This window comes from Jaculus jaculus, chromosome 8 (assembly GCF_020740685.1).
Source record: "Jaculus jaculus isolate mJacJac1 chromosome 8, mJacJac1.mat.Y.cur, whole genome shotgun sequence".
NCBI lineage: Eukaryota > Metazoa > Chordata > Mammalia > Rodentia > Dipodidae > Jaculus > Jaculus jaculus.
Genome location: NC_059109.1, coordinates 94,420,199 through 94,434,040, shown reverse-complemented (window position 1 = coordinate 94,434,040; position 13,842 = coordinate 94,420,199). Strand labels below are relative to the sequence as shown.

At 42.9% G+C, this 13,842-nt stretch overlaps 1 protein-coding gene across 2 annotated transcripts in view; it reads right to left on the bottom strand.

Annotated features, from left to right (window-relative positions):
* Positions 1–369: 369 nt before the first annotated feature.
* Ism1 (isthmin 1) overlaps positions 370–13,842 on the bottom strand; it is a 79,002-nt gene continuing 65,529 nt past the window's right edge. Inside the window, exons 6-7 of one of the 2 annotated variants that reach the window (XM_045157738.1) lie at positions 10,017–10,106; positions 370–2,734 (exon numbers count right to left, since the gene is read on the bottom strand). In XM_045157738.1, the coding sequence (XP_045013673.1) occupies positions 2,217–2,734; positions 10,017–10,106 (608 nt within the window). In that variant the 3' untranslated portion in view covers positions 370–2,216. The remainder of the gene's footprint in view (positions 2,735–10,016; positions 10,107–13,842) is intronic. The other variant, XM_004661526.2, reaches the window with a different exon arrangement.

The following is a 13,842-nucleotide window of genomic DNA, read 5'->3' as shown; positions in this document are numbered from 1 at the left end:
AGCACTCTTCTCCCACAGTGCTTTACACCTGCTCTAGATGTTTATCAGCCTTGTTGTTGCACACTGTGATAGCTCCTTGTCACTCAGTAGAGCTTCCATATGCCTCATCTCCAGCCTCTGCTTGGATGACACGGTTCTCATCACCTTAGAGGTGATGTATCTCCATTGCCATGAATGCACTTTGCAAGCTGATTTTTCTAGCTCACTACTTCTCCTTCTCTGATACATGGACCATTCATTTCCCCTGCTACTTCAGTTGTTTAACATTTCTTCAGATGTGAATAAGACTTCTTATTCTATAATTTGACACAGGATCTAAAAAATAACTATCCTAGTGTCAATTAATTCATTCAAAAGTGTAAATGACTGACAAGAGCTTTTCCACAAGAATAGGATTTTAATTTTTTATATTTATTGATGTGTGTGTATTCATGAGCCCACCAAAGTCAAATGAATGCCAGACACAAGTGTCACTTTTTGTATCCTGTCTGGGACAACTGGCTTTGCAAGCAAGCACCTTTAACTGTTAAGCAATCTCCTAGTCCAAGAACAGGGTTTTATCAGAAAACTTAAGTGTGGGATCAAGAGTCCCGAGGTGACCAAGAATATAAGGACATGCTATGGTAGAAAGTGCACTGGACTATGACATGCAAGGCAGGCCCAATGCAGTTCATGCACTTTGGAGTTTGGCTTTCTGTCTGGAGGAGTAATTTGCATGCTACTAGTTCTACTCTAGTTCTATTCTAGTTCCAGAATTTTGTCTCGAAGTGGCCTTGCTCATTTGTCATACAGCTTTGCTCTGGCTGGCTTTTCTTGGTTCTGAGAGAGCAAAAAGTCATATGTGTGTTGATTGGCTTCAGTTGCTTAGGGTTTGGGGTGATGCCCTTGCTACCAATGGTGCTCTGATATTCCTGTAACTACTGTACTCATTGACGAGCCTTTTATGCCCAGCTGGGTTGAAGCTTTCTCCCCCATGCCTCTGAGCCTTGCTTCACCAGGGCTGCTGATGATATGAGTGCCATAAATCAAGGATGCCGGTCATGCGTTTTATTATGATTTTATTATATATTCTCTTTTTCTGGAGTTCTGCAAGTTAAAGATCATGTAAGAATCAACTCTTTATTTGTCCCAAAGTTCTACCCTACAGAACTGGGTCATCTAACAATTACTTGATGCACATGGCCCAATGACTCAATAAATACTTTACAAAAATAATGCAGATTTCTTCTTCCTTAAAACATAAAAAATTAAGATTTCAAAGACTTTATTCCCTACTCCTCTTTTATATTTATTTACTGGAAAAATATGGAAAAAATTATATTAAAATAAAACAGATGAGATGAGGCCCATTTGTTTTACTTTCTTTTTTCCTTTGGAAAAGTGCTGTTCTTTGTTGATAAGCCTGAACTTTCTGTGATCTACTAACTCTATGAAGAAAGGAGCAGAAATACTACTGTTGGGGGCCTTTCAGTAGAGTCACAGTTTATGCTACTTTGATTGGTCTTTCATTTTAAAGCTTATTTAAAACCAGGCCTCAGATTTGCCCTAAAAATATTCACTTATCTCCATACCCTTGTCTAGTATAAGGCAGGATAATTTTGGAATCTGAGAATCCAGCAAGTTACCCTATGACTAAACATCTGATTTAAGTTGGGTTGTTTTGGAAGGTTATACATTTCCACTGTATTATTTTAAAGGAAATCATTGCAAAATTCCCTTTCTCTTCCATTGCCCTAAGCCCCTTTCTTTCTGAACTCTTTCAGAAGTGATTACCTAGTTTAACAAGGACAACTCCAGAGAAAAGGTTAAGCTTAAGTCACATTTGTATTAAATAAGTTATATGTAAAAACTGCTTATAATGTTTACAACCTCAGTCTCTGTGTTCCTTTGCTTCTCTTGGGAACACTGGATGGTGGTTTGAACTCATTCATACCCTCTATGGCTTCCAGGTTCCTCTTCTGGCCTCTCCGTTGTCTCCCTCCTCCTGTCCATGTGGCCCCTAGGAAGACTTCCATGAAGGTTTGTAGGCACTGGATATGTAGGTCTCCCTGGGCCTGATGCATACCCTTAGTGTACTTTATAAAAATACTCATGTTGTATATACAAATATAAACAGGTGCAGATGAAGAAAATTGGGAAACAGTTGGCAGGTCAGTTTGAGGCCCATATGTGTCGTCAAACCAGAAGTGGCACCTCTCCACCTCAGCCCTGTCTCTTTAGTACTCCCTGGCCTCTTGGAACTGTTTAATGTAATCCTCTTCGGAAGGGCTCTCTGCGCACTTCTGTCCATTGTTGGGAGGACGGGCCTCATTATACCTGCTCCAGTCACCCTTGCAGATGATCCAGGGCAGTACATCAACTTTGTAGTGGAGCTCAGCTGAGAACTCAGTGCTGATGAGGTTGGGTGTCCCTGCACCTTTGCCCCTGGTGATGAGTTGCATGTTGTCACCATAGCAACAGTGCTGGGCTGCCAGTGTGGTGCTTTCCAGGGATAGCATGGAGCGGATGCAGTACCGGGCAGTGGGCTTGTAGATCTCCAGCTTCTCCTTGGGCCCACTGGCATCTCTCCAGCGGAAGTCTTTGCGCTTGATGCGGTCAAAGATGTCAGCTGTGCTGTAGGCCACCTCTGTGGGATAGGAGCAGGGGCAGCTGGGCAGGTCATGGACCACTTTGTGCATGTATTTCTTTAAGAATTCACTTTTGCAGCTCATCCACCGCTCACAACTGTCCATGTCTGGAAAAAGTCAGAACAAAACCTCTCACCACATGCAAAACCTACTGGTAGGATGGCACTGAAGTCAACAATGTCCCTCAGGATCAGAGATCCCTGAAGGTACCTAGAACCACCAGGTCATGGGGAACATTACCATTTCCCTCTAACTTGGAATGTCTTTGAACCTCCCACTACTGTATATTATGAGAAATTTTCAGAAACAGAAAATTAAGAAGAATACACATATTTATTAGAGAGAGATTGAGAGAGAGAGAGAGACAGAGACAGAGGCAGATATACAGTGAGAGACAGAATGGGCATACCAGGGCCTCTAGCCACTGTAAATGAACTCCAGATACATGTGCCACCATGTGCATCTGGCTTATGTGGGTACTGGAGAACCAAACTTGGGTTGTTAGGCTTCACAGGCAAACATCTTAACTGCCAAGCCAGTCCAGATAATACACTTATTTGGTGAATAGCAATATTCTATCACACAGATTAAACTATTACTATATTTGCTCTATCTCTTTAAAATTCATGTAGAAATGTATTATTATCATGCCTCTATTTTATTTAGGCATCTACAAAGAGAAGAAACCTCTAAACCAAACCAAGTCACAATAAAAAACAAATAAAGCCATCAAACATAAAACAAAAACCAGGATACTACCCATTACCCCATTGTGAACCCCAACAAAGTTAACTAGTTTTGAGGGGTATACTGAATTTCCTCTCTCTAAATAAGTGAATAATGTGAGAGGAAACTCCTCACATGAACATTTATAGGACAGAATTTTAGTCCTGACTCTCACTGACTGGTTTAAAACACAGCTCATCTAACACTGAACCTTAAGCAGGCAAAAATCACTGTGTAAAATTCATAAGCTCAGATTCCTCCAAGAGGAAGGAGCCTAGTCAGAACTTGCTGCCAGGGGTGATATGTTTACAGGTTGGTTCTTAGAGATTCAAAAATGGTTGAATAGTTGCAAACATACTACTTGTTCCTATTGTAATGGAGGACTCCTGGCTTTATTTGAAAACTCAAAGTTGTATTAACATTGCTCCTGTATCCACATTGTCCCTTGGGAACAACTGACTCAGGTATAGGCCAGACAGGACCAGAGAGGAGATTCTCAAGTCAGTGCAGCTCCTGCCTAATCCCTTTCCTGGTTGCTTGAGTCAGAAACATCTGATTCAGTGAATGTCTTCATTTGGGTTCTCACAGACCCTGAGGACAAGAGCAAAATGGTTTTCTGGGGGAGGGGGGGATGTGATACCAAGATATACCAGCAGGGGAGAAGGGAAAGGAAGGTAGCCAATATACAGTATGGGTTGAACAGGCCCAGGGAGCAAGTTGCAGAGTCCTCTACGACCCAGATACCCAGGAAACCTTATGATTTTTCCCGCTTAATAACAATGCCAGACTTTTCTGAGGATTTTATCCCAGAGCCAGTTTTGAGAACACAGGCCTATAATCTTAGCTAATCTAAAGTCTGAGGTAGTGGGGTCATAATTTCAAGGCCAGCTTGGGCAACTTACTGAGATCCTGTCTCAAAATAAAAACAAGAAGAGGACTACATTGTATATCTCAGGGGAGCACTTGCCTAGCAGGCAGTAGGTCTAGTGTTCAAAGAACATATCCTGGAAAAAGAACATCTCTATCCCAGTGTTCAAAGGCCAAGCTTTCTATGAAGACTGCCTTTCCCCATAAGACTTAGAGAAGATGCACTGCCCCCTGTTTATGGTTGGCAAGCTCAGGCTCAGACCTTTCTTTCTTTGCTCAAAAATCCTTAGTTGTCCTGGTAGTCACCACTGGCCCATCAGAATAAAATACATCTTCCCCAACTTTGGCTAAGCCTTGCTCTTTTCTTCAAGCCCCCTCACTTGGTTCATACTCAGTCTGAGCCAGCACACAGCTTTTCCTTAAGGATCTGGCCTGAAAGCCTAAAGGAAACATGCTCTCATCTGCTCTCCTGAATGACTACACTTTCATTTTCTCCCACTGTTATCATCTGGATCTTAATTGTCTCCCAAAGGCCCATGTGTTGAAGGGTTGGTCCCCAGCCTGTGGCACTACTGAAGTGTTAGAAAGTGGCAAAGCCCAGTGGGACTTATAACACTGAGGACATGCCATCAAAGAGACCTTGAGACCCTGATCCTCTACCCTCTCTCTCTCCTGTTAATTCTGGTTGCCATGAAATGAGCACCTTCTCCATGAATGCTCACAAACATAACGCTGTACCTCTCCATAGGCCCAAAGGCAAAGTGACCGCAGACTGAAATCTTAGGGGCCAAAATAAACCTTGATTTTTCTCAAGAATTTTGTCACAGTGGCAGAAAGATGGCTAATACCCCCACTACTGTGTTCTTTGTGGCTTTATTTACTCATACATTTGTTTGTCTGACCCTTGGCAACACTTTTGCTATAGTTTTTTTGTTGTTATTGTTTGTTTTTTGAGAAAGTGTCTTGTTCTAGCCTAGGCTGACCTGAATTAATCTCAAACTGCATTCAAACTCACAGTGATTCTCCTACCTCAGCCTCCTGAGTGCTGGGATTAGAGGTGTGGCCACCATGCCTAGCTTGCTATACTTTTTTGAGTCAGATTTATTAAGTAGCTTGAGCTGGTCTAGAACTCATTTCAGACATAGACTACCTCACCTGGTTCTCTTGGCTTACACTGAGGACCCTGTCTCAAGGGAGGGGGGAAGCAGTGGGTGTTCAAAAATGTAATGTGGGCTAGAGAGATGGCTTAGTGGTTAACATGCTTGCTTGTGAAGCCTAAGGACCTAGGTTTGACTTCCCCAGAACCCATGTAAACCAGATGCACATGGTGGTGCATGCATCTGGAGTTTGCAATGGCTAGAGGCTCTGGTGTGCCCATTCTTTCCCTCTCTGTCTCAAATAAATAAATAAATAAATAAATAAATAAATAAATAAATAAATCTTTACAAAAACATAATGCCATTTCTGGCAGGGAAGGGCATGTGGCACTTTGGGAGTATGTGGTATTATGCTGGTCCTGAGCCATGGCAGGTCTATGTGATGGCCCTGGTCTCCTACTCAGAGCTGGAAGAAAGCCTATTGTGTGTACTTTCCTCGCTGGCAGGATCCAGTGAGTGTACAGAATTTTGGAGTCCACCATGCTGGTTTTCCCAGTGGGCCCAGAAAGCGAATCATCATATTATAGGACAAGTGGGTTCCCACTGGGTCACCTCTACTAGGCATTCCTGGTGACATTTCTGAGATCTTCTCAGGGCTATATGATTTTCTTTCTCTCTAATTCTCCTTCTTTCCCTCCTCTCATGTCAGACTGTTACCTTTCATGTCCACACCCATCTGGTATGTGCTACTCTCAGGATCCAAACTGACAGTGATAGAGGAAGGCAAGGAAGGGTCCTCAGATAAATGCTAATGGTACATCCTAGGATTGAGCAGAAAAATGATCTGTTGGGGATGTATGGAGCCGAGAGCACTTTCCTTGTCTTTGGCATAGATGATATGAGAGAGAGTTGGTGTCAGCAGTAGAGGTCTTGTTTGACAGGCACTGGAGGAACACTAAATAAGAACAAGCTATGTGTTCATTGAGCTGTGTGACAAGAAAATGGATCTCGTGCTAAATTCAGTAGTTTACAACTGGTAAAGACTCAGGATAAATACTCTCAGAGGGAACAGCAGGTTGACTCAAGGGGGTCAAAGATAGAGCTATTAGCTTTGGTCCGGTGAGCATGGAGATAAAGAGATGAAGGTAGAATGGCCTCTAGTCATGAGTCAGGTACCCAGGAGGCTAGTAATATAAGTGGGAATCACATGGTCAAGGCATAGAGCATCTCAGAAGGGGTTCCAGGCTCTCATCAGTAAGATGGGGAAGAGAGAGATGAGGCATCTTTTTTGTTTTTTTTCCTGAACCAATAAATCCCTTGTGTGAGGTTAGGTTCTCATGCTGACCTGTCTGGAATCGAAGCCCCATTCCTTTTTTTATTTCAAAATTTTTTCTGGTTTATTTTTATTCATTTATTTATTAAAAGAGCAAGAGGAGAGAGTGAGGATGGGTGCAGCAGGGCCTCTAGCCACTGCAAATGAACTCCAGAAGCATGTGCCACCATGTGCACCTGGTTTGCATGGGACCTACACCTGGAGAATAAACCTGTTGGGTCCATAGGCTTTGCAGGCAAGTGCCTTGACTGCTAAACCATCTCTACAGCCTTGAAGCCCCACTCTTTAGTAGCTTTGTGATTGTGGGCATTTCATCTTGCTATGTTTCTGTTTTCTTATTTTTAACTTGGCACACAAAAAGATAACAACAACCTAGCACTTCTCTAATAAAGTTGTGTTATAGTGTCAATGTAGAATGCACAAGCTCACTGTGTGGTGTTGGGCTAGGTGGCTCATTGAACTCTACAGCAGCTCTGTAAGATGGTAAGACAGTGATGAGAAAACTTACAGCAATGCTGGGTTAAGTAAGCTGACCATTTGCAAGTCCAGCATTTCCCACCTCTGCTTTTCTCACCCTGTGTTTGCTCATGATGTGTCTTGTCCTTGTCTGTGTGGAGCAAATCTATAAGCTTCTTTTGATTTACTTATTTATTAGAGAGAGAGATGAGACAGAAAATGTGCATGCCCAGGGCCTCTAGCCACCTCAAATGAATTATAGATGCATGTACTACCTTGTGCATCTGGCTTTGTGTGGGTACTGGGGAATTAAACCCAAGTCTTTAGGATTTGCAGCTAGACACATTAACCACTGAGCCATGTCTCCATTCCCTCTATAGGTTTCTTGACTCCTGACTTCTACTTAGATTGTCCAGTGGAAGGACCCAGTGACGGGTGGAAGAAGGACAGCAAGGTCAGAATCTTTCCTTGGTGCCTCTGTCACTCAGGTCATCCTCCTATAGACCAGTCACTTCTCCCCGCCCTCATTCCATCAGGCCAAGAGTGATAAAGGTAGCTGAGTTTTGCTAGCCTTACGGTTTCTTTCTTGTTTTTATTTTCCACTCTGTTCATACTTTTGCAAATGGTCCGTCACCAATTGCTTCTCAGTTGCTTACTTTGAGTGTGCTACATTCTCTCTTGACAGGACCTGTCTGAAATACATCTTCATGCCTCATGTCCTTAGCTACACACTAGGTGTGTTAATGAGTCTTACCCTTCACAAAAAGGCAAACAGTACCAACTAGTGGAGTGTGGTCTAAAGGGGGCCTGAGGAATCCTCTGTTACCACAGAGATACTTTTACTGCTCTTCTACTTTATGCAAAATTCATGCCTTTAAGGTTATTTTAAAAATTAATTTTTAAAAAATATTTTATTTATTTATTTACTAGAGAGAGAGAGAGGGAGAGAGAGAGAGAGAGAATGGGTGTGCCAGGGCCTCTAGCCATTGCAACCAAACTCCAGACATGTGCCACCATGTGTACCTGCCTTATGTGGGTTCTGAGGAATCAAACCTGGGTCCTTAGGTTTCACAGGCAAGCATAAGCTATCTCTCCATCCTCATAAAGTCATTATTTTTTAATGCTAGACACAGTAAGACAGAAAGACAGAAAGAGAGAGAGAAAGAGAGAAAGAATTGGTGTGCCAGGGCTTCCAGCCATTGTAATGGAACTCTAGACTTGAGCACTACTTTGTGCACAGATGTGCAACTTTGTGTGCTTGTGTTGCCTTGTGCATCTGGCTTCCATGGGTTCTGGGGAATCGAACCTGGATCCTTATGCTTCACAGACAAGCATCTTAACTTCTAAGCCATCTATCCAGGCCCCTAAAGGTTTTTTTTTTTTTTTTTAAATAAATATACTGTGGTTTGAAAGGCTCCTGTTTAATTCAATGATTGTGTGTATATAAGGTGAGGTGGAGAAACACAGAACTTCTAAGATGACCCCAGTATGGCTCACAGATATGTTTGATTGGATTTACTTTTTAAAATAAATTATTATAGGCTAGAGAGATGGCTTAGCGGTTGCAGTGTGCTTGCCTGCAAAGCCCAAGAATCCATGTTTGACTCTCCAGATCGTATGTTAGTTAGCATGACACACAAAGGTGAGGAAAGCACAAGGTTGCACATGCCCACTAGGTGGCACAAGCATCTGGAATTTGATTTCAGTGGCTGAGGCCCTGGTGTGACAATTTTCTCTCTCTTCTGTCTTTTTCTTTCTCTCTCCAAAAAAATAATAAATTATTATGAAACATTGTTAGAAAAAAGTGTGTGTGTGTGTGTATGAAGACCTATGTGCAGCCTGTTTTTTTTGTTTTTTTTTTTGGAAAGCTAGCTCACATGGCAGATGGCAGTATGGGGCTGATACTCATTTCATGGTGGTCAAGACAGGGCTGAATTTTTTGGATGAAATATGAAGGCTCTTACCCCAGCTCTCTATTGCCCCCTAATACTGTAGCTGCATGCTACTTTAGTTGTGTTGTTTGCTTTCTGTGATAGAACTGGCTCCATTCTTCTTTGTGTGTGTGTGAGTCTTTCTTTGTTATGGAGACTATTCCTCTTAGATCCTTGCTTGACCACTATAGTTCTTTGAGGAATGTATTTGTGCACTGATTTAAATCTCAAATAGTTGGGCAATGAAATAAAAGGGACTTAGGGCTGCTTCAATTTTGGCTGAGGAGACAATGAAGAAGGGAAGAGGCTGAAAAGAATTTGAGGGGGCAAGTAATGGGAGAGGAGGCATCAAGCTCTTCTACAATACAGAATTATATCCAGCAACAAATGAAGCGATATTTAAAAGCAGGCATGCTTGTGTTGTTTCTTTCATTGTGTTCTGTCAGGTTTTTTGTTTCTGTGTTTTGTTTTGTGTTGCGATAGCACTTTCTAGCAGACAAGTGAGCAGCACAGCAGAGTATACCAAACGTTTGTGGAATCTTCTTACAGGAGATGACAGTGCATAATATTAAGAAATCTCCCCTGCTTCTCTCCCTCTGCTGGAAAGCTGGTTTTACTGGGGATGCTGGGTAAGAACAATGCTCACAGGTGGGGAACTGAGCTCTAGCCATGGCTGATGATGTGCTAGGGGAAAGGAGGGCTCCTGCCTGCTGCTCTGTAGGCTCTGCAGGGAGCAGGCTGCTCACAGAGACGTTCTGTGGCTCAGACTGGTGCAGGAGGGAGGGATGGCTTTGTCCTCTGTTTTTGGACTATACTCAGCGAAGAAGAAATGTGCTGGGAGTATTAGAACCTTAAAGAGGGAAATGAAACATTTTCATAGCTCCAAGGAGAGCATTGCAACAGCAAAAGGAATCTCCAGAGCACTACATCAATATTTGGATTAAAAAAAGAAGAAGAAGAAGAAGAAAAACTCTCTTACCAACTTCAAACAACTTGGTGGCGTTAAACTCTTCACTTCCCGCAAGCAGACTCACTTCGGTGGCAGCTGTCCTGAAAGTGTCTTCAATTCCTGAGCACAAACAAGAACTCATTTCTCCCTAGTTATGTGGAAGCCCCTCCCCCGCAAAAACACCCTGACAAAGCCTTTTTTGTACTCATTACTACTCACAGTAGAGACCTGCCAACAGAGTCAATAATGAAACACAGGTAGAAGCACGTAAAACATACCACAGCCCCAGGTACCATTTGCAGCATGAAAGCAAGATCCAAAGTGCCTGGGGGTTCTGGGAACTCACTGGTTTGGCCTAGTGATGAGGTTTGGGCAGTGAGGGCACAGGTCTGGTGGCATCAGGGTGACAAACCAAGCTAGAGACAGTAGTGTGGCTAATGATTAGCTGCCTGCGTTCAAACTGTTACTCCCTGTGTGAACTTGGGCAAGACATTTGCCCTGTATGCCTCGGTTTCTGTATATCGCAATGGGGGAGAACTAGTCACCCTCCTCCCCTAGAGCTGAGTGATTTAAATGAGTGATGTATGAAGAAAGTGCTGGAAGTAGTCAGATAAGTGGTTAGCTAGTGTTCTCCCCTCCATTAGCTGCCTAACTCTTCCCGGCGATGCTTCAGAAAGAAGTAATTGAGAAATTTGTTACTTGCTTTGAGGAGCTGAGGCCAACTTGCTCCCAAAGTTCTAGCTCGCCTGCCCTCCCAAGCCTCCTCTCAAAACAACCCCACTCAACACGCCTTCTTTTACTCACAGGAATAGTGAGTGTGCAGACACAAGAGAAAGCAGTGGAGGCTCATGGGATTTCTGCTGGCAAGCCACAGCTTTCACTTTGGCCCTGGCTTGACTTCCTTTAAGGGATCTCTTTGATTTTATGTGAGGCCCTTCATGCAAGGGTGGATCTAGGGGACGTACTTTCACAGTGTGCTCACTGACAGACTTGGGAGACCTTGTCTATTCCATGGTTCATTCCAGCAAAGTTGAGAATCAACAAACCAAATAAAGAATGAGATATTGCAAATAGAAATCGCTCATATTCCAAGATAGTCCTAGAAAGCGGGAGCTTCTGGGAACAGAGAGGCAGAAAATGGAAGTGGGGTAGGGACAGAATGTTAAGAGAACACAAACACAGGGCTATTGGCTGCACTGTTCCTTGGTAGAAACAACATCAGGAATGAAACATTTGGAGTAGATGGGAGAAGAAACTTCCCTGATAGGCAGTTTACACTCACCACTTTGGGGATAGATGTCAGCTCTAGAAAATGCCCTAAACTCAGTATAAAATGGTATCTGTTTCCATCTGTGGTGGAGCCCAGTATCTTTTCCTGGTGAAGGTGAAAGCATTTAGTAGTTAATAAGATGGACTCTAGAATCAGACAGTTTGGGCTCTAATTCCACAATTGCCATTTGCTGCTGGTTCAGTGCATCTGTTTTCATAGATGTCAAAATGGGTATAATAATCTCATTTATGGGTACAATAATCCCATTCATGAGGCAGTTGTGAGGATTTGATGAAATAATACTCATGATAATCATGGGAACTTTATCAATTCTTAAACAATAAAAATCTCTTGTTCTTTATCACCATTGTTTCTCTTGCTTTCTTTTCTGGCTCCTTGATCTTCATCTGTATTTTCTCTTTCCTTCTCCCCTCTTTCTGTCTATCCCTTTCCCCTCCCTGGCTTTGTGCTAGGGACTGAATCTAGGACCTCACATATATGCTAGGCAAGCACTCTATCACTGACCTATACTCCCAGACAATAATCATTCTCTTTTGCTTTTATTATCTTTATCATTATCTCCCTCATCTTTTTTCCTCATGTTCTTTTCTTCATGTTCCTCCTGTTTTCCTTCCTTTCTTCATGTCATTCTTTATTGTGTTGTTTCTACCTATCCTATCCAAATCCTCTCTCCCCAAACCCAGCTCAGCTCATTGCAGTAAGCACAGGAGCATCTTGTTGCTCTTTCTGAAATCTGCAGGGCTGAGGTGGAACCAGAGGCTCCACATCTGACAGTTGAGCCCCACTTTAAACTGCTAAGTCTATTTTTTTTTCTGTTTTTATTAAAGTATTTTATTTATTTGCAATGAGAGAGAGAAAATGGAAGTGCTTAGGGCCTCTTGCCACTGCAAATGAACTCCAGACACCTGCACCATTTTGTATGTCTGGCTTTACATGGGTACTGGGGAATCAAATCTAGGCCAACCCAGGCTGGCAGGCTTTGCAAGCAAGTGCTTCAACGGCTGAACTATCTCCTGAGTCCCTAACCCCCCTTTTGGCTTTATTATTTATTTTGCTACTTTGTTTTTCATTTTGGAGAGAGAGAGTGAGAGCAAGAGCAAGAACTGGTGCAGTAGGGCCTTAGCCACTGCAATCAAACTATGCATGTTCTTTGCTAGTGTACACCATTATTCAAATCAAGCCTCTGTTAAGAAATCCCTTAATGAATGCTTCCACTGCTATTTTGTTCCAAATAATTTGAGCATAGTGTGACTAGGGGTAGAAAAGAGAAGAAGGCTGGGGTATGGAGACCATATTTTCTGTTTCTGAAATTACTTTCGGATGAAGCTATTTGGAATATGTGGTGGTTTGTTGAAAGATCCTAGGGTATTGCTGAGGGCCAGTCTTCTCCCTGGCAATGGGAACTTGTGATGGTTAAGTTCTGTTGCCAATTTATCAGATTAGAAATCCACAGACACTCCTCTAGGGAGGTTTCTGAGGTTCCTTCCAAGAAGGATTCACTGAAGGAGGAAGTCCTTCCTCCAGAGTGAGTCCTTCCTCAAAGTGGGCTGCCCTCCTGGTGATGGGCTATATATAGGGAAATTCTGAGATGAAACAGTCCCTTTTTCCCACCCGGTTGCCTATGCTACTTCATTTCCACATGCATCTGTCCTGCTCTGCTTTCCTTCATCGGCATTGTAACCAAGTTTCCTTAGCCTTCCAGTGTGGTCTGAACCCAGTAGCTCTCTAGAAAGCCTCCATGCCTTTGGTGCTGGATTGGGACTGCTGAAGCATCCAGCACATGGACTGAGCAGCTACTGGCTTCCTTGACTCTCAACTCTGCAGACTGCTATCACTGTACTGCCATAAGCTGAGCCAATAAATTTCCTTTTTAATATAATTCATTCTATCAGTTCTGCTCCTCTAGAGAGCCCTGACTAATACACAACACCTAGTAAAACTAGAGGCCAGGAGTTGATACACTTTGGTTTAAAGGACCAGAGGGTACATGTATGTTTCAGGTTTTGTGGGTCATTTAGTCTTGGTTGCATTACCCTCTAATACATCCTCCTTCTCTTTCTCTTTCTCCTCCACCTCTCTCTTTGCAATCCATTAAAAATGTATCACCCTGCACAAACTGACTGTAGGCTACACTGGGAGTATTTGTCATCATTCTATAGCCATCATTACAAGTCAGCTACAATCACTGTGGGCTCCTAGTATGATTCCTGCCCAGATTAGCAATTAAATTTTCTGTTACATGTATGTGTGTGGTATGCATTGTGGTGTGTGGGTGGTAAACTCTTAGGGCGCACACATGAAAGGGACAGAGGAGAATTGCTCATCTGTGTGTGCCTTTCACATGGATTCTCTCAGTGATTCTGGAGTTTATTGGTCTCTGCTGCCCACGAAACTCAAGTTACAGACATATATGTCCATGTACAGCTGTTTATGTGAGTGCTAGTGAACCAAACCCTGGCCGTCTCAGACATCCTCCGGCCATTCAAAACACTCCTACCATCCTACCTGCTGAGCCATCTCTCCAACCCCTACTTTAATTTTTTTTCTTCTTTTGGTTTTTTGAGC